This window comes from Oryzias melastigma, linkage group LG3, assembly GCF_002922805.2.
Source record: "Oryzias melastigma strain HK-1 linkage group LG3, ASM292280v2, whole genome shotgun sequence".
In the NCBI taxonomy this organism is placed as follows: Eukaryota; Metazoa; Chordata; class Actinopteri; order Beloniformes; family Adrianichthyidae; genus Oryzias; species Oryzias melastigma.
In genome coordinates, this window is record NC_050514.1 from 16,554,002 (window position 1) to 16,578,775 (window position 24,774).

The following is a 24,774-nucleotide window of genomic DNA, read 5'->3' on the forward strand; positions in this document are numbered from 1 at the left end:
TTAGAATAAATTATGTGTATGATGACATTTAATGATAATTATAGAATACTGTTTTTTTTACTGGACAGAGCACTGCTTGCTCATAAAAATACCAAAGCCTGTCAACTGTTTTTTCTTACTTCTTGACATAGAATTGTGCATTCCACTGTACATTTTTCATTTTAACCGTGTTGTGGTCGGCTTTAAGTAAAAGCCATCAGCCCGTAAAACAGATTTTTCTCTATATTAGCGTTAGGTTACACCTACCTCTCTCTTTTGATTGTATTTATTGTTGTATGAGTTTTTGAACTTTCCTGGTAACAAGGGTGACTATTGCGTCTCACCCCAGGGCAGTGACCCGCTAATCAGTGCTGGCACCCTGACAGTGTGCAATTTGAGGAAAAGCCTAATTATGTTCTTTTTCCGGGACAATAAAGTTCTTCCCACTCAAGGTCAATGGTTTGCCCATCAGCAGGCCTGTTAGCTAACATCTGTCCAGCAGACACACTGAGACCTCTTTGTAGCTCCAAGTGACAGTTGCTGGGCCGAGATGTTTTTTTTTTTTTTCTCCTTTTGCCACTTTTCTTTAACTCACAAATACATTTTCTGCTGACCTTAAATAAGTTTAGGTCAGGTGAGAGGAAAATAAAGTTAGGTCTGCTCCTGTGTCTCGTCTGGTCTCAGACAAAAGAGCATTTGTGAGGGAGATGGAGGCAGTGCTATCATTTTGGGAACATAATCAGTCTGTCATTTCCGTTGCCCATGTGCTGTTGTTATCCCGAGGTCCCCTGGAAGAATGGACCTTTTGTACTGCCGCTTATGTGGCAGCGATAACATTTCTTACGGAAGCACATATGCGTTTGTGTCTGCAGATGTGTGCATGGATAAAAAGAGATTTTTTTAGGGTTCATTTAAAGCACTAGAGGTGAGGACAGTAAAGTTTTTTTTTTTTTACCCAAGTGGGCTGCCTGAGAAAAGTCAAATCAGGAAATGAGACAATTGCCAATTGGCTGGAAAAACAGAAACTAGATTATCTTTAACAGCTGACTAACACAGTAATGCATCTTGGTAAGTCTTAGAAATAGCAAAGTTGGGTCTAAGGTTCAATGTAAAGTCACTTGATTTATTTTCTTTCGGCTAAAAATGTGTTTCAGAAGTTTGTAACTTTGCAACATTTACATCTAAATGGCTCCACCTAACTGTAAAACCACCTCAAATGTGTAAGAAAGGTTGAATTTTAAGACTTTAACCCTGTTTCCATCAGTTGTTAATGCTGCTAATTCAGAACAGATTCTATGTTCAGACTCCACAATGTGTATTTAATGTGTTTTTTTTTCTATGATGGCAAAACTGAAGTTCCTTGTGGAGTGGGGCAGCCTCTCATGGCAGAGTGGAGACAAATCCTAGGCCAGGAACTTCAATAGGAGCTGAAGAGATCTAGAGCACTTTGCAAACACACTTGCAAACTTATCCCTGTGATGAAGGGAAAATAGAGGCTCCATGTATTTTGACTGAATGCCATCTCTGTATGGTTTTAAGACTGCTGTCTCTCTCTGGGCTCAGCCCTTTGAAATACAGTTAAGACCTTTGATGGAGGTTCACTGCCAGCCGCATGGAAGGAGGGGAAACGTAAAAGATTAGGGGGTACGGGGGAGGTGGTGGTGGTGGTGGGGATTCTAGGGAGAGGAAAAGACAGAATATAAAACTTTGAATGTTTTGCTGGATTCGGATGTTAACGCCTTGCGGGTTTTTCTCTCTCTCCCCCTCAAAAAGCAACTGTATGCCGCCCACTTTGCCAGCATGCAGGTCTCTCCTGGTGCCAAGATGCCGCCACTCCCCCAGCCCCTCGGTGCCAGTGGGCCCATCTCTCCTTCTTCTTTGAAGAATGACAAGAGTTCCTCCAGCCCCATTGCTCAAGTCAAGGTACAGTTTCTAAAAAAAAAAAGAAAAAACACCCCACAGGCTGAACCTTAAGTGGTACTTGATGTAGCCTAACCTAAATGGCAATTTAAGGAAAAAAAAAAAAAACAAGCACCTACAATGTTTGCTACTTCAGTGTTGCAGCCAGCTGGTGGTCCAGCCTCTTACAGACCATCCATCTCTGCAGCTTTAACAAGGCCCTCTCTTTTTAACCAAAACTCTGTGGGCATGGTTGCTATAGCTATAACAGCTCCACACCAGTAATTTGTGGATACACACACTTACCCTGTGATATATTTGTGCATATATATATATTTTTTTGTTTCCATCAGGACATATCTTGTTGTTTTGTTTCAGAAATACTATAGAAACCCATAAATCAGTTGAAACTTTTATCAACTGCTGATAAAAGTAAAGCATTGAATGAGAAGTTTTTGTATTCTTTGTCGAGTGAACAAACCAAACGCAGATTGCCTTCCCTGCTGCTGGCTGCTGTTTGGCACAATGGTAATAAGAAAGGCTACATACATCATTCCCTTTCACTAGGCCCTAATCAAAACCATCCAAAGAAGTTTAACTTAGTGATATTGGAACAGAGGAAAACAATAAATCATGGCGGGGGAAAGCAGTCCAGCTTTTCTTCACCCGCTCCCTCTTATAAGTCGATAACTATTCAGTTTTCCTGTCTTCTGGAATTTCCATCAAACTCAAAAAAATACAGTTGTTTCATCCTATGACTATAGTTTTTTTTTTTTATTCCTTAATATAATAGTCAGTCCAACAGCTGCTCATTTCTATAGAACATATATTGTAAAATTCATCGCAATTAAGGGCTTTCAATAAAATGAATTAAACATGAATAAATCGATGGCAAACATACACTGGCATCCTTCCCCAGCTCTGTCCAAACTCCAGTGGAGGCAGATTGCCTTCAGTTTTGTTTGTCTGTTTAAGGCTTCACTGCTTGACAAACTGTTATTGGCACAGTAATAACAAGGCCTTGGGGCAGTCTATGCTTGAGCCATATGTTTGGACAAGGAGACACTTGGGCTCTGAAAAATAGTGTAACTGACAACATGAGCCCTAATCTGACTTGAAAGACTGCTGTGTACACAAGGAGATTTATCCAGTGCAAATGTCCTTTATCTTCTGCAAAGAAAATATTGGAATTTTATACTTTTTAGTCACGTTAGAATTTAGTATAAGAATGTTTTTTTCTTGCAATATTTGGATGTTTATTTCTTGAAACTGGTTCTAACTGTTGATAGTGTAATTCGCTGTTTATGTTGGTCTAATCCAAATGGATTTCCCTAGAAAATAAAACATTTCTGAGTTTCTCTGCTCAAACTTGGCTTAAAAGTGTTTGAAATGGCAGGATGTCGCTCTTCATCTCACAGCAGTAACTGTCCTAAAAGAGCTGCAACTAGTTCAGCAAACAGGCAAACAAAACAAATGCATCCTCCTTTGAGCTTATAAAAGCCTCTCCACACTCCGCATTTTTACCAAAAAGACATATCAAAGCGCATGATAAAACCAAGCATGCACAAATGAGGGGAAAAAAAATTAATGAAGTAGATAATGCAAGTCAACATCTGATGAATGAAACAGCTGTCTTTGATCATTGTCACTGCCGTTATCTGGTCATTATTTATTCTTCGAACCGGAGAGCAGACACACAGAGAGCAGGGAGGAGGAGAGGCAGAACAGATGAAGATGTACAGAGAGAGAGAGAATCTGCTTTAATTAGCGTGAACAAAGGCGCAGGGCAACTGTGAGGACGATCGCAGAGGAGAGGAGAGAAGAGGAGAGGAAAGGAGAGAAGGAATCAGAGGGGGGGAGGAGTGCGGGTCAGGATAGGGAGCCTATAATTAACCAGTAACTGAGGAGAACATTGCTGTCTGGGAATTCCCATCTGTCTTCTTTCATACTCCTATCTCTGCTGCTTTAGGAGGAGGGAACACAGCCCCTCAACCTGTCTGCTCGCCCCAAAACAGCAGAAATGGTCAAATCCCCTTCGTCTCCAACGCAAAATCTCTTCCCGGGCAGTAAAAGCAGCCCGAACACTCTCCTCGGGAAGAGTGGCATCCCCAGCCCACTCGGAGGCTTGGGCAGGGGGTCTTCTCTTGGTAAGACTGAAAACTTCAATAAATAAAAGCATTCTCGTCACCCATTCTTGTATGTAATTGTGCCCGCTGTCTCCGCAGACATTCTGTCCAGCCTAAACTCCACGGCATTGTTCGGAGACCAGGACACAGTGATGAAAGCCATCCAGGAAGCTCGGAAAATGAGAGAGCAGATCCAAAGGGAGCAGCTGCAACATCACCAGCAGGGCATGGAGGCGAAGCTGTCCTCCCTCGGTTCAGTAGGCCTCAATAACTGCAGAGTCGACAAGGTTAGAGCCGGTCTGGTTTAGTTCTTCTGTTTTATCACCGTTCCAGGTCATCCATACTACATTTTTTTTTCCATGAATCAAAAAATAAGCAGCAGACCACAAGAGTTTCGGCTTTCCTTGCAAGTAGTTTTAGAAAAGAAACGACTGAAGAAGTGAAAGATTTTGATATAGCGATAAATCCTAAAACGAATGACTTTCTTTAATCCAGGTCCAGGGTGGTCGTATTGATAAGAGCTGGCACAGCGTAGGGGGCACATGTATATTTACTCAAATTAGCATGAATATGTTTGTGTGTTTGTGTCTAGAGGCTTCCGCGTTGTTGATGTTGGTGTGAGGGCCGTGAAAGGCCATGGCAGTGCCCGGTGTGGGTTAGGAAGACTCTGAAGTCTCTGCCCAATTAAAGCCGACTTGCAGTCCTCTCTGTCCCTTGACACGGGATGGGGCTGCTTTGTACCAGGAGCACACACTCCCAGGGATTCCCTTTAAAAATATCTTCAATCAATGAGTCAATCAAGGAAAGAAAAAAGCTGTCCTCCTCTTTTCAGCTTGATGCCATGTTGCCAGTTGGCTGTGAGGAGCAGGCAGAAACTGGGAGCGATGCTCATTAATATTTCAGCACCTGACACTTTCAACCAACACCCTCAACTAGGTCAATGTATATGTAAAAAAGTCAATGAATCTCTATTTTGATTTCCCCCTAATTTGGTGTTTGGAGGAGATTCCTGTTTATGCAGGTGACAATCTTCTGTGCTCGGCTTGAAATGAAGCAAATAAACCGGTGCAGAGGAGAGGAGGGGAATAAACGAGACATCTCCTGTTCTCATCCCCTTCGCGGGCCTCCAAACCACTTTTTAAAAAAAGCAATCCATTATCTCATTCTTGGACTGACAAAGAACTGTTATAAGTGTTGCCAAATTTACAGCCAACGGCTATAAAACCTTGACAAAAAAATGATTTTCTCCTTCTCAGAGGAGAATACTTGTGTTTAGATAAAGAGTTCTGAGCATGAATTTGCAGGAAACTGTTCTTTTTTTACTGTCAATCATTTTGAGACCCCCCCCCTCGCCCCGATCCTCCAAAACCTGCCTGAAAAATGAAGGTGCACTTGTGGTCAGTCAAGCAGTCAAATCTGTCATGACTTGAAGGCTGTAGCTAAACAATGCCTGTTTCCAGAGTAAGCACACCTACAGCTTCATTGTGCTCAGTAAGTGGAGCTTGACGCCTTTTCTTACTCCCCGTTCACTCTTTTGTGAGAGTCGGTTTGTTTTTATGGAATTTTAGACTCGACCTGTGTTCAAGCAGTGTTCATCATTCCAGAGAAGAAAAAAAAAAGCCCCTGGCTTCAACCAAAGGGATCTACTTGAAAAAAGTCAGTCCGTCCTCACCTGTAATCTGCCTTTTGTTTGTGTTGGCCACCAAAGACGAGGGAGATGGCGTGTGTGTGTGCGGGTGTTGAGTACAAGAGTAAACCAACATTGCAAAAAAGAAAAAAGAGTGCTATAAACTAATTAGAGGAATCTGGTGCCTTTTAGACTCTGCACGCCACAGAAAACACACAAGTCAATGCCAAAGACCTACCTAAGTGAAGGAACATCTCCTTACTGCTCACAATCGACTCTCTCACTTGTCATGTGTCCATCTTCTTCACACATCTTCAAAAAGTGCTTCGTCATCTTCATCCTTTGGTTGCCATAAAGAACAATTAAGCACAATTCAGCTGTGAAATGAACAGGGAGAGTTTTTTTGCTGATGCAACACACCAACAAAACCAGAAGGTCTCGAATGCCTCAGATACAGTAAAAGCTTTCACTTTAGTCATTTTCCGAATATTAATATTTTAAGTAAACGCCTCACCTGACATAAATACGGTGTGATCTTTAATAGCCACCCCTCCCACTTTCTTGTTTGGAAGTTTATCATAGTAAGAGCGTACATAAAGAAGATTCTGGAAAGGTAACATAAATGGGATTAAGGAGAGGTTAAGATCATTCAGTGTGGCTGTAAGAAGGGGATATTAAATATTGATTTATCCCACTGTAATGACCAGGCAGAGGAGTGGGTCTAAGTGCTCCTTACAGATGGATCAATTCATCTTTCCATTCAAAGTGTATCTGAATAGTACAATGCCTTCCTCCCTAACCTTTATCGCTATGATTCTGTCCTTCCCTCCCTTCCTGGCCGTCGACTCAGGAAAGCATGAGCAAAATCAGATGCTCTGTTCAACAGAATACAAGCCTTTCACCCGAGGACATGTAAAATATTCATGCTTTACAGGAACAGATGTTTTTGCTTCTTCTTTTATTCGTCTGTTTTTACTATATCCCGTCAGTACAATAAAGCCCTTTTATAACACTTCTGCAATTTTCCTTCTTGAAATATTTATGTAAAAGTATTATTGTCTGCAGAGGGCAATTACTTTGTTCCATTATTTACCAACTCCTCCTCACCCGGTGGAAGCTTTTACCTCGAAAGAAGCAGTGTGCCTACAGCCCATCCGAGCCCATTTGTTACCCCCGTTTCCCTCTATTATCTACCGAAGCTCTAACTGGACGCGCTGATTTTCAGGGTTACGGACGAATAAACTATTAAGCATGTGTGCCACCATGTTTTGATTCAGACAGTCCATGTATAGGGATTCAGCGGCTGTATATCGCTGCCTGTCATCAGCATTTATGGCCTATTAGAATATATAGACAGGAGGTCAGAGACAGAGTACTCTCGGCTATGCGGTTCCACTGGCTCAGCACAAAAATGCTTTAGTGCCATGGAAGCTGTGTGTTTCAATTACATTTTGAAATTCAACTGGAATGGGAAAATCTTAACCTTTAATTTAAAGACAGGAACCCTATAAAGTATTCCTGTTGATATTGTAATAGTAGCAAACACGTATATAATTAAGCAAAATCAAACAGTGAGTTGCTACCTAACTAAAATGAATCAGGTTATCCCCTCCAGCTTTTATGTATGCCTCCTCCTGCAGGATTTGGTTGCTCAGGTATCAATTGATCTCATGTTAGGTCTAAAAAAGGCTATTTGATGTCTCAGAGGTTGAAATATATTCCTCTGCTGACAAGTCCCTAACTGGAATCAAAAGGGGAAAGGTCAGTGTATTAACCTATTGAACTGCTCTTTCCTTGAGTATTGATGACTCCAATTGTCCATATCTTACATCCCAAAGCTCAGCCTGTAAATATTCAAATGGAGCTTATACATGTGCTCCACAAAATCCAGACTTCTAACCTATTGGTTGTAGTGGTTACTGTGTAAAATCTGTGTGTGCATGCACACACACACACACACACACGTATGTGAGCATGTGGGTGCGTGTGATGCCAGGCCTCTTTTCAGGCAAAGCCCTCACAAAGACTTTAAATATAACCCTGTCTGCTTTGCAGCCCTGGAAGCAATTTTCCGCTCCTTTTCGACTCCTGTCTTGGAAATTGCAAAGCAAGGCATTTTGGCTGCAGTGTAAATCCTTGGCATACGGGGGTTTGCTCATCCAAATTAGATTATGCTCAGGTCTCAGTGACTGGCTGTAGCCAGCAAGTGCTATTGTGAAGATTGCTTACCTTAATGCTTTGTCCAATTGTTCACTTTAGCCAAATGAATAAAAATAATGGAAGGTTCTGGATGGAGTGCAGTGTGTGTGTTTGAGTGCAGGCTCCTAGGTCAAGGTTTTTCTTTTGCTTCAGACAGACATCAAACTGTAAATTTGGGGGGCATTTAGCTTTTTCTCTTTTTCTGCATGTGTCTTTTGACATGGAGAACTTTTTGTTTCTTTTTTTTAAGTGTCCCCCATTTATGTGAATTTGCCTTGCACACACACACACAAAAAGGCAGTAAAAGAGCAGCTTGCAAAATTTAGCTATCTTCGGTTTTGTCACTGTCATACAGGAGCTAATATTTTTTTCCACCAAAAGTAGCATTACTGTTATTTTTTGTTTTCATTCCCCTGCTAGCATTTTGGAAGATTTGAAAAAACGTGAGGCGTTAGTCCAGCTTTTGTTCTCTGTAAGAGTCAGTAAACTGTTCTGGATCACCAATGACTGGAAGCCCATAAAAGCACATTATGTCCAAACCCCGTCAGGAATGTGTCCCAGAATTCATTGTCAAACATTCACTTCTTCAGCATATTTGAGTTTAGCACAATAAAGCATTATTCATTTTGCAGTGCATAAAAAATGTTTGCAAAATATCTTACAGAAAGTATAACGTATTTTCTCAATTAAACAATTAACCAGAAGCTTCCAGAATGCCCAGATAAGATTATTTTGCACACTCATACATTGTCTATAACTTACATATTGTATAAACACACTTTTACAAACACAATATTAGCAACTTCATGTAAACCAACTGTTTTAAACAAATGAGGCGATGCCCTGGGAGAACAAATAGAACGAGTGCAGATTTCCATCTCTGCGTACTGTTAGAACACGTGCCAGTCTTTTGTGGCTGTTGCTGCTGCTTCTGCTGCTACTTACGCCAGCTTTAGCAGAGAAGGACAGCTATTGGTTAGAGAAAGCAGCAGCCCATATGAGAGGACCCACAGGTTGACCGCATGGCTGGATTTACTTAACATTTAAATGGTTCAAAACTAGTATAAAGCCACTGGAAAGCTCCAGACTTATAAATAACACTGCAACTGGTTACAATGAAAATAAAAACCAGATGAGGCGTCGGGCTGTGAGAAGCTGATGTCAAAGCGCAGTCTTTGTTTCCATCAGGACTTGGACAGATCGCTGAGGGTTTTAGTCGGAGACTATCTCGAGTAACTCTTGAGTCTTCACTCAAGAGCTGCAGACCACAGTGGTGAATGACACTGGGTACACAAAGCCCTACATTGTGGTCTCATGCATTGCCTTTAATTTACCACATGCCAGGTGCGCATGACAACAAGGGCTAGTTTTGCACATTGTCAAATATAAAGTGGCTATTTTAGGTTGCACAGCTGTTAAAGGAAATATAAACTACAGAAGAAAGAATGAACATTAGCTTTTGCTATAGGATTTCAAGAAAGTACCTTAAGTTATAATTATAATTTTATTGTTTTCTTTAAAAGGAGTACATTGAATCCAGTCGAGCCAATTTTAAACGATAGCATGTATTTTCACTATGGATTATCAGTTAAAAGCCATCCAAATGTTTTTGACATTATAATCAGAGTCATTTAAAAAAAATAGTTGTGTACATATAATAAATTGACAAAAATAAAAATTTTATTTTCCTTTTAAAAAAGCTTTAATAAGATGGAATTACAAATCTGACTCACTGTAACAGAGAACATCAAGAGATATCCTCCTTGAGTCAAAGTTTAAGCAAACAAATTTCCGCTGACTCAGCGTTTAAGTTATCTCATATTTAAACAAATGTAAGTACATATTGTTAGTTTTTCTTTTTTTTCAAAGGAGAGAGTGACGGGGTTTAAAGGATTTGCAGTGTGTTGCCTAAATACAGGGCAGGAGCCTGCACAACACAAAGGGCCACACGCCACCCACATCTGCCCAGAATACACCCCATGTGGGCAGAGCTGAAGTCCTTCTGCACATGTTCTGTGGTTTAAAGCTCCCTTTACAACATCAACAAAGCCGGTTGGGTTCCCTCATCCAAGAATGAGGTGTACTCTGCCATCTCCTCGATCCGTCTTCTGCGTTTTTTTGTGTCGTGGCTCTTCCGGCTTGGCTCATAACTTCACACAACAGAACAAGTACTACACGTGTTACCAAATTTTGAAAACAACGAAGGCGCATGTACGGCGGATGAAATTATTGTGGGTGGCAGTCTGCTACTGCTCAGCGCGCACTGCTGTAATTTTACTTGTGGTATGGACAGCATGCATGCTGAACTCATTTAGGGGTGGGACCGGTAGCTTGCCAGCAGTTTTGGTCAGAGCGGGTAGGGAATAATGTGCACTGCTACATCTTTTGTTTCCTGTTTCTTTATCTTTACCTCTTCTTTTGGTCACCCTCATTCTGACATTGGTGGTTAGATATACTTCAATGTTTTTTTTTCTTCCAGTGAGTCAAAAGTATAATTTTTCAGGGAAGCGTTCACTTGTCATATCCATGCATTGTGTCCCTTTAATACCAGCCATTTCCCCATATTAAAAGGATTTCCTTTTTGCAGCCTTCTCATCGCAAATGGCCAGCCTCCACAGATCCTGCATGTCCTTTGCTACTCCTCCCTGTCAGAGTGATCAGTAAAAATTTAATGACACTATAAAATAATAAAACTGCCATTAATTTATCACAGCACTTGATGCGTGGGCAGTAAAGAAGAATTAGTTGGCTGAATATTTTCCAGCCCTTAAACAAAAAACCCCTGGTGCTGTGCAGATAATTTACAGCCTCAGTTTCAACTATATTTCTAACACAGCGTTGTAAATTATCAAACGTAGAACCAATAAGTATATTAAGCTCAGTCTATAAAGTTTTATGAAAATTTGTGGTTCCGTATCCGGTAGATAGTCTGATAATAATTAACAGAGCAACAAAGCAATACTTACTGTAATTAGATTAGGTTCTAGAAGTCAAAGCGAGGACTAAATATATGTTTAAAAACTCTGTTTTCTACACAGCCATTATGTGAGAAGTTATGCAACATCAAAGGATTCTCAGACAAGAGTTTAATTCAGTGTTGTTCCAATCTAATGTGCTGATCTTCACTGATCTTGTGAGTTAGTGCTGTGAAGGCCGACGTTCAACACTCCACTACTTATTAATGACATGCATTGATGGATGGCTCCTACCCTCTCTATTTCTCAGCCCAACATGATGCTTAATGATCATGAGTTTATAAAAGGACTTGATTGATCAAGAGGGGCCAACGAAGCGCAGAAGAGGGATGAAATGACTACTTTATTACAGATATACAGCTCCAATGAAAGCTGTGTCTTCCTCGTGGACTGTCCAAGAAACATCTGAAGCAGCAACATCCAGCTAATCACATTTCCGTCACTTTGTCATCAGGCTGCTAGCGTCTTTCATTAAGAGCAATAATGTGGCTGGGTGATGGATACCGCTGGATGTACGTGCACGTTTGTGCATGTGTGTCGTTACACGGAACGTGACACCATGAAAAGGCGCCGTACTCGATCTTCTCTTTACAAAGTGTCCTCTTGCCCAGCAGGGACCACCACATATGTCATAATTAGAAAACACTTAAGTAAGCAAAGGGCCGTCAGTCAGACAGGCTCTAATCACAGGCCATAAGCAGGTAGTGGTTAATTGTACATCAGAATCACTCAGCTGGTCATAAATAATGAGAGCTTCTTCGAGGATGATGGGAAATTGCCGGGCTCTTTTCCTGCCCCCTCTCCTAGCTTCTTTCTTTTAAGAAATACTTCTTGAATAAATAAAAGGATGATGGAAAATCAAAATTTTGTCTGAAAGGCCTCAAATGGACTTTGAACTATCTTCATCTTGTCATATTTTTCCAAGTTAAAAAAAGGTTAAACAAAATCTTAATATATTTTCCAAAATCCTCCAGTGTGTCTTTAAGATATTTTTGAGATTGAATTGATCCAAAATCAGTTTCGTGAGACTCATTTTTTTTTTTTTTTACTTTGTAAAATTCTTTGTAAGAAGACTACACAAAAGAGATGTGATAATGCGTGCGCTCGGAGGGCTGTTAGTAATGTATGGCGACTCTACCTGAGCGTGCGTTCAGGATGTTTTACAAAAGAGAAGATGCCGAGGTCAGAGCAACACACTGCATCTTTGCCAGAGATTGAACACACACCCTGAGAGTAAAACAACTGCTTTGTGAATGGTGGCAACATGCCTGCTTTTAGTGTCATCCGGGCAAAACCTTAAAGGGGGGGAGGCGGAGATTATTTGTATCATGCAGAGTCAAAGTGTCCATCTCCTAGTTGAGTCTTTAGAGAGGAAGACAGCCTTTTGCTAATGCCCTGTGTATTCACTGAGGAAGTAGGTCATTCAACAATGGAGCCAGCAGCAGTCGGCACTTTCCCCTTGCATAATACATTAAGTGTAATGTGCAGCAACTATTCAGTAGCCCCCGAAAGCTGTTATTTTATTCTGTAAATGCACACGGACATGACATTTAATATTGTCACGGAGTGCTGAATGACAGGGTTTCATTGTGCGTCAAGTACAACATGATGCCAAGTTTAATCTGAGCACAAAAGCAACATGACAAATGGGAAAACACGGTGTGTTCGGCAAAGTATGAACTCTGAATAAATGATGGGCTTTGAGCTCTGGGCGCCGTAGACTGGAAGGAGGATGTAAGGAGAAGATTACAGAGGAAAATCTGAACACTGCAAAGAGGGCCATGGCCTCATTGTGTGCTGCAGATCACAAAGTATCCTTCTGTAAATCTATTTACAGAACCCCTGGCCCTCACTGTCTCCCTGCCTCCTGTTATCCATTATATCTGCTGCTGAATGGAGAAATGAGGGAAAAAGCTGCATGTAGCTGAAGTCAAAACAACCTGCATTTATCAAAGACACTTTTTCCTATTCATCCTCAGATCCTTATGGGGTTACTTTTCTTTTTTAAATGTTTTCTCTGGATACAAAAAAAAATGATTTGCTTTTTTTACATTTTCCTGACTCTTTCTTACAGGACAGGGGACACTTTGAAAGCCTCGGGCAGCACCTCAGTAAACTGGGAGAGGAAGGAAAGATTGGCCACAGGGTTATCGATCTCACCAGACCAGAGGATCTAGACGGTAAGGCCATATCACAATTTTTTCAAATTTTTTGGCTAATTTCTTAATTTTAGTTTTAACCAGTTTTGCACATTGTATGTGCAGAAGCCTCTCTGTTCTCTTGAAACACAAAAAGGCAAACTTTTGTTTGACGTTTCTTGTCAGTATTAGATGGAGAGAGTCCTGTGTGCCGAAACAAGTAGGTTTGTGTGAAAGGAATGTGGGAGTTGAGGTGAACGCTGTTTGAAATCAGCAGTGGCTCCAGGGTTTTCACAGGTAGGTGAGTGGAGGACAAGGGTGCCTAAGGACAAAGCTGGCTTGTCTCCAAGCTCACCTCCTGAAGCTGTTGTGCTTGTTTAAGGTCCCAGGCACAGCGGTGTAAATTCTGATTACACCAATGTGACAAAGCGTCATTTGCTTTTGTGAAGCTGGCTCCTACTTCGAAGCAGGGAGTACCTCAGTGGAGCGGTGTTTGTCTGGCACAAATATTTGTGGCAGTTTCCATGGCACTTCAGAGACATACCAGCGGATGAAATGGCCCTTGCTCATCTTTGATGCCTCAAAGAGTGAAAAAAATAGATCTTTCTCAGGACTCTGTGACCCATGCTCTTCGGAAAATTCTTCTTCACACAGAAGGAAATGATTTAGCATAATGGGCTCACACAGTTTTTACAAATAAGAAACACAAAATCAAATAAACAAAAAAAAAAGTCCCAGAAAAATATTGTTTACAACTGAAGATCAAAGCATTTTTTAAAAGTGTGACTCGTTTCACATCACACCCAATCTTAAAAATGAGAATTTGAGGTGGATTCATTGACATGTTTCCCATGCGAGCCACGGCAGAGGATCTGGTCCCACCCGTCTCGCTCCTCAGATAGATGTTTTCAGCGCTCTTTCTCCCGGTGGGAACCCTCCCTCTGTGGCCACGGTGGAGTCGGGACGAAAACAGAGCATGCATCGGGACATGCGTGTTCTTTTAAGTCCTGCTCATGACTAAGGGAAAGGCTGCAGCTAGACGCCTCACTCCAGTGTTCCCAGTGGAGTTAGGCAGAGGTTAGCAAAGGGAACAGGTCCTTTTTCCAGGATTAAATGTAGGGGGACTGAAAGATAGGCATAATTCTTAATTTGAAGTTAGTATTTTTATCCTAAAACACATATACATCAGCCTGCCGTTCTAAGCATCACTGACCAAAAAAAACGTGCTTTTTTTGTCAGTGATGCAGAACATGCTTTTTAATTTATTTCTGGGGGATCTTCAATAAAACATCACTACATATTAATTTCAGCTTTATTATTTTTCTCAAATGAATATTTGATTTAAATAGAAGTGCAAAATGTGTTGTTTCTAAATTATTTTTACCATAATTTCTATGCATTGAAAAAAAATGGCCTTCTGATGAATTAAGTAAAAGCTCAGAAAATATTTTTGGAAACGTTTGAGTTTCAACATGCTTTATGCAGAACAGATCTAGACAAACTGCATGTGTTTAGTGTTTCCTGTAAGGGAAAATTACTGGGAGTAACTCCCAACCCATACGTCGGGTGTGAAAGCCCCTTGGTGTGTAGCTGCTTTCCCTACAGAACACAGGAGCTACACTGAGCGGGCGTAGTGGACAACCAGCATCTGTTATCCAGCGGTTCACAGAAGCTTTATGTTTCCTGAGCTAATATTTACCAAGCGTGGAGCAATCAAAATACGATTGACTTGGATTACTAAAAGTAAAAATAAAAAAAAGGGCAAAGGAATGCAGAGGGTTCCTGTCATTTTAAATTTGTGAGAAATAGGCAAGAGTAAACCGCTCATTTGTTGCATCGTTTTAAGCTCTCATGCCAGTAAGGCTGCTATTTTGTGAATTTGTGGAATTATGAAGGTTTGTCCAAACCCTCTCCATCATTAAAACATGTGAAAACAACTCAAGTAGTGTTCAAGAGGATTATATAAATTATATATCTAATAATATCAAATCAATCAGAAGCATTTTATTTTTATTAGCAAAGCCCTGCTGAAATAAGATTAAAAGAACAGTGTGTTGCATTGTTGGGAGCAATCACTCATGACTTTCTTCATATTTGCTCAAAGCTGTTTTTGGGGTTTTTCTGAGGCCAAGGGAATCAAAGGACACTTCAAACAAGATGGATAATCATATACAAAATGTATAAAAGTCACAATAGCTCATCAAAACAATCAATGAGAAAGTTGTATTTTCAAGTGAACAAAAATTACGAAATATGTTCATAACTTTCTGTGATCACACACTTTGACTTTTGTGCAAGCTGTAAAAAAAACATTAGAGAGTGAAGGAATCTAACTGAAGGAAAAGTATGTTTAAGAAAGAAATGAGGACAGTCCAAAACTTCTATACTGAAACAATTTCAGCTGTCAAACAAAACCATCTGACATGTTATTTTAGAGATTTTATTACTTTTCATTTGGTTTAATTAGAATGCCAGGAACTCATTTGGCAACGGTCCCTCAGAGAGTGTTTAGCCCGTACACACCAGTTAATCTGGCCTGATCCTGCTCTGAGGGGAGAGGCTCGATTGTCAGCAGTAAATGCCTTCAGTCAGAGGTGTTAGATTTGATCCCAACAGGGAGTCTTGGCAGGTTTGTGTAATTGTTGCATGCTAACCGAGGCTCATCCTCTCGAGCAGATTCCTGGGTGACAGAATTTGTGTGACGAAAGAACAAAGATGAGTTAGGAGAAGAAAAGGCGGAGGAGAGAGGGCAGTTGGAGCAGCGCTACCCTCTAGCAGGAGTCGAGTCTGAGCCTGCAGCTCACAGGTGCAACCCGCTTGGGGGACGCACAGCATTCTCGTTGCAATTTTCTCCCTCCCTGCTTCCTCGTTATTTGCTTTCTCTTTTCATTCTTTATTCGCGTACACACACATACATGCACACGCATTTGTCTTTTTCACTGTAATTCATGCCGCTCATCTGCGGCGTTTCCAGGAGAGACAAATTAAAAGGGGGATTCTCATATCACTCTGTCACACTTGAGCTGCGGGCTTCATGAATCACAATAAATTCTATTAAGCAGCCCCTCTTCTGTTTCTCTCTCCGCTCAGCTGCCACCCAGGGGGCCTGGTCCTGTCACTGCTAAACATCTGTGTTTATTTACACAATCACACACCTAACTAACTGTTTCCTAAATGGCTTGCCCCTACTGTAGAAATAATAATTAATGGTAGGTTGTAAAATCCCAGAGCAGTGACATGAATACAAAAAAGAAACGATAGAAAATACAGTGTTTCCTTTTAATATTGCAGTCTTGTTTTTTTTCATAACTAATTTTTTGCTATTTTTATAAACAGTGAACAATGTGCTGCACCCTGATTGGCTGTAGACCTTGTCAATCAATCTCTTCTGTGTCTCGTCTCCTATACAGAATTAATTCAGTTTGCCTAAATTTACCTAAATCTTCTATTACGATCAATTTTTTTAAAAAATGTTATAATACTGGACTTGTTTTCTATGAAGGTTTAAAAGTCGAGAGAGAAAAGTGTAAAAAATATATTTTCTTGTATGAGAATAGCGTCTAAAGTGCACAATAAGGGGTTTTATATCACAGATAATTGTAACTCCTGCGTGGGAGTGTCTCAAAGCGGCGTGGAATGGAGGCAGCTTCCATTCGGCACTTTTGTTAACCTATGGTGTAGTTCACACCAGACGCAAAGTATCGCGGTCCTCTGCGACCGGCTTGTGCCGTACAGCGATCCTTTTGGCGTCTGGTCTGTTGTTTGTGCGAGCCGTAAGTGATCTGTGTCAGTTCTGGAAGGAAGTTACACCAAAACAAATGAGAAAATCCGGTCAATTTTCAAAATATAACCACATTTTCACAAATCAACAGATGTGATCATATTTTTTGTATCTTTGAAAATAAACGCATAAAGACATCACAAAAAAACAGACAGACAGACACTAACCCTGGGCTCCCACGGCTAGCATTACATCAGATGCGATGTGGGAGCGGTCTAGCCACGCCAGATATCTCCCTTTGGCAACGGGATGGCTGTAAGTACAGGCTCTGCTGTCGACGTCGCGAAACTCTGAACTCACGTAGGTTCACATAATAATCCGCCCTTTATCACAATTTAGGTCGTTAATAGACCCAACTTCACAAAAAAGTGCTGTGACTCAGCTCCGGCGTCCGACAAAAATTTGAACCCAACTAAATGAATTTGGAGCGCTGGAGAGGCCAGATCGCAGAGGTTGGAGGTGATTGTATGCAGTGGAGTTTCCTCTTGCATTTTTAATTTTACGTAAAGACTCCGGCGGTCGCATCGGAGCCGTAACGTATCGGAGCCCACACACAGATCAACTGTGGAGCGGGGGATGTGGTTTTGGTGTCTGATGATGGCAAAAAAAAAGCTAAGCAGAAGCAACTGTGGACTGTCGCGGAAAAATACATGTCTGGAGTGAACTGGGGGTTAGGCGGATACCGCACACCACTTCCACGTCCGATGTGAAATTCGGGATCACTGTATTCTCAATTAACGGGAATACATTATTACCCACTTATAAAATCTTGCTTTGGCTATTTCCTACGAAAGATAAGATAAAATCGTTAACATCAAACTCTGATTAGGCAGATTAACCATAAATGGAATCTATTACTCCAAGGTCAAAGGTCAGTGTTTAGGCCGCGCTGCAGGAGCAGCCTCCAGCTTTAGTAAGCTAGAAAACTTAGACGATTCTTTATCAGGACTGACGGAGCCTGTCGTCTTCCACGTGTGCAGCTATGTGAGAAAAAAAACCACATGGCTCATCGAGTTTCCCTTCAACGAAACCAGTCACGTGGCTGGTTTCCTGGCTAACTATGGATGTGGCACACCGTGATGTCAGGCAGTTGTTTTGTCCCCCCACCCCCGATAAGAAGATCACCTCTGCCCGTATGCATGCACACCAGTATATAAATTGCTGAATCAGTGTCAGTGATAGAGTAATGGCGCGGGAGGCATCGTAAATTACAGCAAGCGATCCCGCGGTGCAGACACTGGCTGTCGTGTCTGAGTGAGCGCTGCGCTCCTGAGCTAATGAATACCTTCATCTGGCCCCGGCAGTCAGCAGATTGCCCTGCATTGATGGATACTGTCAACCCTTCGCCACACCACATTTCATTGCACAATAAACATGGTTGTCAAAACCAAACAAAGTGAAATCAATTTATCCTGTACAGTGAGTGCATGCTAAATGAAATTAACATACGGGGGGTTCGCTTGCTGCAAAGGTAGTGTATTATATCTGGATTCTTGATGGGTTTAGGCCCTGTGGCGTTCCAGCAGGCAGAAGCAAAAAGAGAAAAAGGTTTATGCAGACTTTACAAGAATCGTCAAAAATTTTAATATGATATGTGCCTAAAAACATCTATGTGTTTATTTTGTGGAGCAAACACTTGATGATTTTGTTGTTTTGAAAGAAAAGAGTTTCAAAGTAAAAGCATCAGATGTCAAGATCAAGATAAAAGTTTCCAACACATGAAATTTTGTGCAAAAATAATTAAACTAAGAAAAACTTATGACAAAATATTCACTTTTAAAGCTAGATAAAAAGATTTAGATGAATTTTGTGCATTTTTGGCAAAGACATAGGAATAAAAGGGACATTTTTGTCTTGTAACTTTGAAAAGAAACAAGCATTTTTGATTTCATGGCCTCTTAATTCCCCTATTATAAAGCCAATGGGACTGTGTCACTGCATGAAGATGTATTTCATGCTGTGACAAAAAATGTCAAAGATAAAAAAATGTTTTTCTACCAATAAAGATGAAGTAATGACAGTCAGGATTGTTTGTACTGTAAAGCCATCCCATTCCTTCATTCAAATTCAAACCAAAACCAGAAATTTCTGTCTTTTAACTTGAAATAATGGAGCTTTTTTATTAGAACCTGTTTAAAAAACATAATAAAAGTAATTTCTTATGGGATAAGAATAAAAAAGTTGGGGTTTTGAAATTCAGTGTATCTGCAAAACTCTCCTCTACTCGTTAAGAGTTTGATTTTGTTTATCAACTGAAATAATAATAGAAATCAAACCCCAGGTAACATGTGCCAAGACTGCTCGCGCAGTGGTCTAATGAGAAGGCTTCACATGTGGATGATGAAATATGCATGAGTCATCCCAAGCTTTCTTTTCCAGATTTGAGATCATTAAAGATGTATCGTAGCATATGGAAGGCTTTTTTTGTCTTATTTTTCAAGCCTTGTTTATCAACATGTTTTTGTTTGTTTAAATATTCATACTGCTTTTATTTAATTCTTTCACATCTTACATATAAAAGGAAGCAAATGTGCATGCAAACAGAAATCATTATCACTCTGATGTACAGTTTAATACAGAGAGAAACTCTCTTATGCTGATTGTGAATGCCCTGATTGAGAAACAGCACTTTGAGGAGCAGGCCTGGTTTGTTAAAGTGTGTGTGGGTGTGTGGGGGTGTGTGTGTGTGTGTGTGTGCATACACACTGGGAGAAACAGCAATGAAGTGAGAAAATTAATAGAAAAAAAAGAAGAAAATAAATGTTTGTGCTTCTTCTGCATATGGTAAGATGTACTTTTGAAGAATGCTATTTAAAGTTTGGCTTCCCAGTTGATTTTTTTATGTTATTATTTTTAAAGGCTCTCTCATATATTATTTAGATTGGCAGTTTTTTTACGTGCCCAAACTGAAATCTTTATGCTTGAGAAAAAGCAAGACTTACAGAGTAAACTTTTAAGTATCTGTGTAGTCAACAGTTTTGCATCTTTTGAGAGTGAAGTGAGTTTATCCTCTGTGAACTGACAATTCACTTTTCCACCACATAAAACAGTCCAGTCGGATACTTTACTCCATAGAAAATCTAATTCCTTAAGGAGGATTTTCATCCCCTGCTCACATCTGACACAATAACCATGATGGTGATGATGATGATAGCAGTCACGCTGAGAGACGAAGGAGAGCTCAAACTTGGCTTGTCATTTAATCAATGTCTCGCCTCGCTCTCTCTTGTTCCTACTCTGGCTATTCCAGGGTCCAGGCAAGTCAATGGCTCTGCAGATAAACCCCAACCTTATTATTGTTGGCCTACAGGAGGCCCTGGATCTGCTGAGGCGCGGGTCTTCAGGGAGTCGCGCGGACGGAACAGCAATGAGCCCCACATTAAACGGCCCATGAACGCCTTCATGGTTTGGGCCAAGGATGAGCGGCGCAAGATCCTCCAGGCTTTCCCCGACATGCACAACTCCAATATAAGCAAAATCTTGGGTAAGTCCACTAAATCAGAAACGACTGCTGATGCTTTTAGATCAAGAAACTGTTCTAATTTTTTTTTTTTTTTTTTTTGTGCATTCACTTTAATGTTAAAATTCACTCCTCAAACCGACATTTGTGGCTTAACTACTCACTGAAATGTGCACATGAGCTAGTGTCTGCTGGAGCGAGCTTGTGTTATCCTACAGGCCACTGTGCATCATTTCACCTCTGCATACAGATGGATTTATAGCCCATCACTACCATAAGTGTTTGTCATGAAAAATGACAGAGACTAAATGGATCTTGTCCCCTCAGCACTAAAGTCCATACATCAGAGCTGGTAAAAGGGCTGTCATCCATGCCCATGTAGACCACTTCACACAGCTGTAGTATTTACTACACTCACAAGGTGCTGCTCACTGTTTGGCAATGGGGACAGAGCGCGTTCCTCCTCTGTGATAATGTGCAATGGCACTGCTATCAAGAGGTTGATATTGAATTGCTCATAAATCTTTGCTTGTGAGCTTAAACCGTGATATATAGATCTGTTTAATTAGCCTAACCCTCAGCAGTAAAGAATGCCCTCTTATGCGCACATTTTTATTAATTTATGTGATTATTTATGAACTTCCTTTGTGCAAAAAAAACATCAATAGTGACATCTGATTTTTCCCCTTCTGACAGGGTCTCGGTGGAAGTCCATGTCTAACCAGGACAAGCAGCCATACTACGAAGAGCAGGCTCGCCTGAGCAAGCTCCATCTAGAGAAGTACCCAAACTACAAGTACAAGCCCAGGCCTAAGAGGACCTGCATTATTGACGGAAAAAAACTTCGCATCGGAGAGTATAAGCAGATGATGCGCTCTCGGCGGCAAGAGATGAGACAGTTCTTCACTGTGGGGTACGTGCACAAGGCTTTTGCCATGATTTATCCCAAAATAGTATCATCTTTTGACTGCAACAAGTCTGTCACACCAGTGGTGGACTTAGGAGGTTGGGGCAATTACTTAAAACGTGGAACAACTTCCTTACTGAAAGAAATCAATCATACAAATTGTATTTATGGAACAGGTTGGTTATTGGAGACATATTTATAGTCAATATTAGTAGGCTAAGCATCACAAAATGGCAGGTGCCCCCCTGACCACACGCCGTACCGATCCCAAATTATGTCCACCCACCTAAAGCAATTTTTTCCTGCAAAATCAGGATTTAAAAATTCTATTTAGCTGAAAATGGCCCAGTTTGGCAACACTCTCTCTGCTAGCTAACTTGTGAGTCTTTCAACTTGCTGTTGACTGGAATATGCCATTGTTTTAGAGCGACAGGGGAGGACAAAACCATTTCACATGATTAGTCTTTCACCGTTTGGGGTGTTTTTGTGACAAAGTTTAATAATAATAATAGGCACAAAATGTATTTTAGACACTTTAAGTGCTCAGCAATCTCCTACCTTTGCCTAATGGTAAGTCCGACCCTGTCTCACATAATACAAACACTAAAAGGAGGGTTGGTTTAAGCTCCATTAATGGATTCTTGGAGATATGGGTTTTTCCAGTAGTTTTTCAACAGCTGTAATTGAATTATTTCATACAAATGCAGTCGTTGAATTGAGTGCACATATTATTACAGAGTTAGAGCTGTAACCATGTAGGATCATGAAGTCTGAGCCTTTACACTTTTATTTACTGTATGCGGTTAAGAGAAGAACTCTTCTCCAGGTGTTCCCATGTCAGTCATAAGCTTCAGTGGCTGGAGCATCAATCATGCAGCACAGCAGCAGACAAGAGCAGCTCTAACCACAAATTGCTTTTATGTCACCAATAAACTGGGTAGTATTTCTCAGCAATCTAAAACAGACAGAGTCAGGAGAGGCTTTCTTTTCCCAAATTATTTTCACAGATCTGCAGAGAACTTCTCCCTCTTTAGGATCTGAAGCCTACTCTCCCAACTTCTGTTAATCATCCATTGTGTTTCTTTAAAATTCAAACAATGGGTCATAAACGCAGTTTTTTACTCATATTTTCAGGCAGCCACCACAAATTCCCATCACCACCAGCGCCAGTATGGTCTACCCAGGGGCAATCACCATGGCGACCACCACACCCTCACCTCAGATGACGTCGGAGTGCTCCAGCGCCTCAGCGAGTCCTGAGCCCTCCATTCCCGTCATCCAAAGCACCTACAACATGAAGCTAGAGCCCAGCGCCATGGCGAACAACAGCGAGCCGGTCAACGGGGAGGACGAGATGGACATGTACGAAGATTTCGAGGACGAGCCCAAATCAGACTATAGCAGTGAAAACGACACACAAGAGCCAGTCAGCGCCAACTGAGACCGTTCTGTTGAATAGACTAACGCAGATACACCATTCACACAGAAGGAGACCCAGAGGACTGGGCTGATGGTGGTGAGGGAAAGAGCATAAGCAAGCAAAAACTGTTGTACCACAAATTTGATTTTTTTTTTTTTAATTTTTGGTTTTATAGCGATATATCACAAAAAAGCCTGCATGCAGCCATGGCTTCATCAGAATCAAAAGCTCCTAGGTCATGAAGTGTAAGGCCTTTGGTTGCGGTAATTTACATGTGGGTTTTTTTTTTTTGTTGCCATTCATATCATGCACATTTTTACGTTTTTTAGCCTAAAACAAAAGACAGAGAACTTGAAGCTTAACCTTTGTTTTAAATATTTGTTACAATTCTGACAGTCTTTTTGTTTTTATTACTTTCAAGTTTGTCAAAGTTTTCAGCTTGGTTTTTCAAGACTACAGATTTTAAATGTTTTCCTGCTCCATCACTCTTGATGCAAATGATTGTGTCAGTATCCATCTTTTGGGGAGCTCAGTGAAGATCTGATGAGCTGAATCAGACGTGATGCAGGAGGAAAACATGTAGAGCGAGATGGTCTGAAGAGACCAGGGTTGGGAAATGCAGAATAAGACAGTTCAGGATGAGACTATAAAGTTCTCACTCAGGTAAAGTGCGCCAGCCAACAGCTCAAGAATGTTTCAGTTCAAGGGACAAAATATACAAAACAGAATATCTAAAACTCAAATGGTGTAATTCTATGGTAATCTATTGTTATTTTATTATTGATTTATTTAATTTTTCTCTTTTTTTTACCACAACATTTTAGTGTGAAAGTGCCAAACATGTTTCTCGGACCTGGAAAGTCTCTTGAAAGAGGCTTTACGAGTCTTAGACAATCTTCATCTCTTAATGCAGCTTCATTATCCCCTCCCTCTTTAATTTACCTTAACTAAATCAACTATGAAACTCAGGAACTCGGAGGCTCTGCAGGCAGCGTCAGTGGCTTGTCACAACACAAGAGTGTCAGCACAGTGATCATCAAACCCCGTCCAGATAGGGCAACGTCGCATCTTTCACTCATTTCCCACTCTGCCACCCAGTTTGACGAACCAAGATCTTAATCAGAGTGATTGTAATCAGGCCAGAATGTTAAAGGGCCAAAGGCCTCCAATCCAAAGGATTGGAACAGCCGTGAAAGGCAGCTTTGGTGGCATTACAATCTCAATTGATGTACAATGTGTGGCTGTAAAGTCCACAGTACATTCTGGTAAACACTTTAGCCTCATTTGGACGGCATGTTTAAAGTCTTAAAATGTAATTTTTTTTAGACATTGTAAATCTTAAACTGACACTAAGAAGTCTTAAAAGGGAGCAGAGTCGTCAGGCTGATGCCACAACATCATTACTGAGGTGGTCTTTAAACAAGAAGAGGCTGAAGTCGCATTTGTTTACCATGTCAAATCTTTTTTTTTATTTATTCGCAGAGCGTTTGTTTAATTTTCTTTCTACGCTGAGCCTTATTTGAACTATTTCAAATAATCTGACCATCTTTTTGACTTCACCTGACTTGATACAGAATGATAAGTGGACTCAGGAAGAGCAACAATGGATTCTGCATCGTGACTGAAGCTAGATGGAACAACTTTGACGGTCAAGGCCTTGATGTTGAGATTCAAATCCTCGTCGGTGCAGAAGGTCTAAGTAGCTCTCCTCCCTGCCATGCCCTGCTTTGACCCCAGTCTGTGGAAACCTCAGCACCCAGGGGGCGCCATCTGGCTCAGAGACGTAGAAAGCAGCAGGGAGGGATGGGAAACAATAAAAATGGGGTGTGTGTTCCTCATTGTGCTCTCCATCAAAGTGCTGAAAGTAAGGCCTCAACAGGGCTCCTACCCTGGCTCAATCACCAGGCACTGGCGAGCAGATGGAACAAGTACATCAAGCTGTGGGGGATTATTAAAATGACTGACGACTGGGTATCAACTGAAATACAGCATTATTAATGCATGAGTCCAGCTATTCCCCTCCCTTGCCCTTGAACGTGTCCAGATCAGAAAAAGGTAGAGTTTTTAAAGGATCTGAATGGCTGGCCACTGGCCTCGACTGGTGAAGATCCCCACTGCTGGTCACTGCATTTTTCTCCTGAATCCAATGGGTACAGATGAGTCTTTAGGTCTTTCTGCTGATTCACTTTGTTCAGCTTTCAAACCTATTCATTTCCATTTGTTTAAGTCATTGATATTTTCCTTTCTCCCCATCTCTTTTACG

General features: G+C 41.0%; 1 protein-coding gene across 2 annotated transcripts in view; it reads left to right on the forward strand.

Annotated features, from left to right (window-relative positions):
* Positions 1-22,532, forward strand: part of sox6 (SRY-box transcription factor 6) — a 123,125-nt gene extending 100,593 nt beyond the window's left edge. For both annotated transcript variants that reach the window (XM_024295627.2, XM_024295628.2), the window contains exons 11-17: positions 1,753-1,902; positions 3,848-4,025; positions 4,104-4,291; positions 12,880-12,985; positions 20,035-20,208; positions 20,881-21,097; positions 22,226-22,532. In XM_024295627.2, the coding sequence (XP_024151395.1) occupies positions 1,753-1,902; positions 3,848-4,025; positions 4,104-4,291; positions 12,880-12,985; positions 20,035-20,208; positions 20,881-21,097; positions 22,226-22,532 (1,320 nt within the window). The remainder of the gene's footprint in view (positions 1-1,752; positions 1,903-3,847; positions 4,026-4,103; positions 4,292-12,879; positions 12,986-20,034; positions 20,209-20,880; positions 21,098-22,225) is intronic.
* The last annotated feature ends 2,242 nt before the right edge of the window (positions 22,533-24,774 follow it).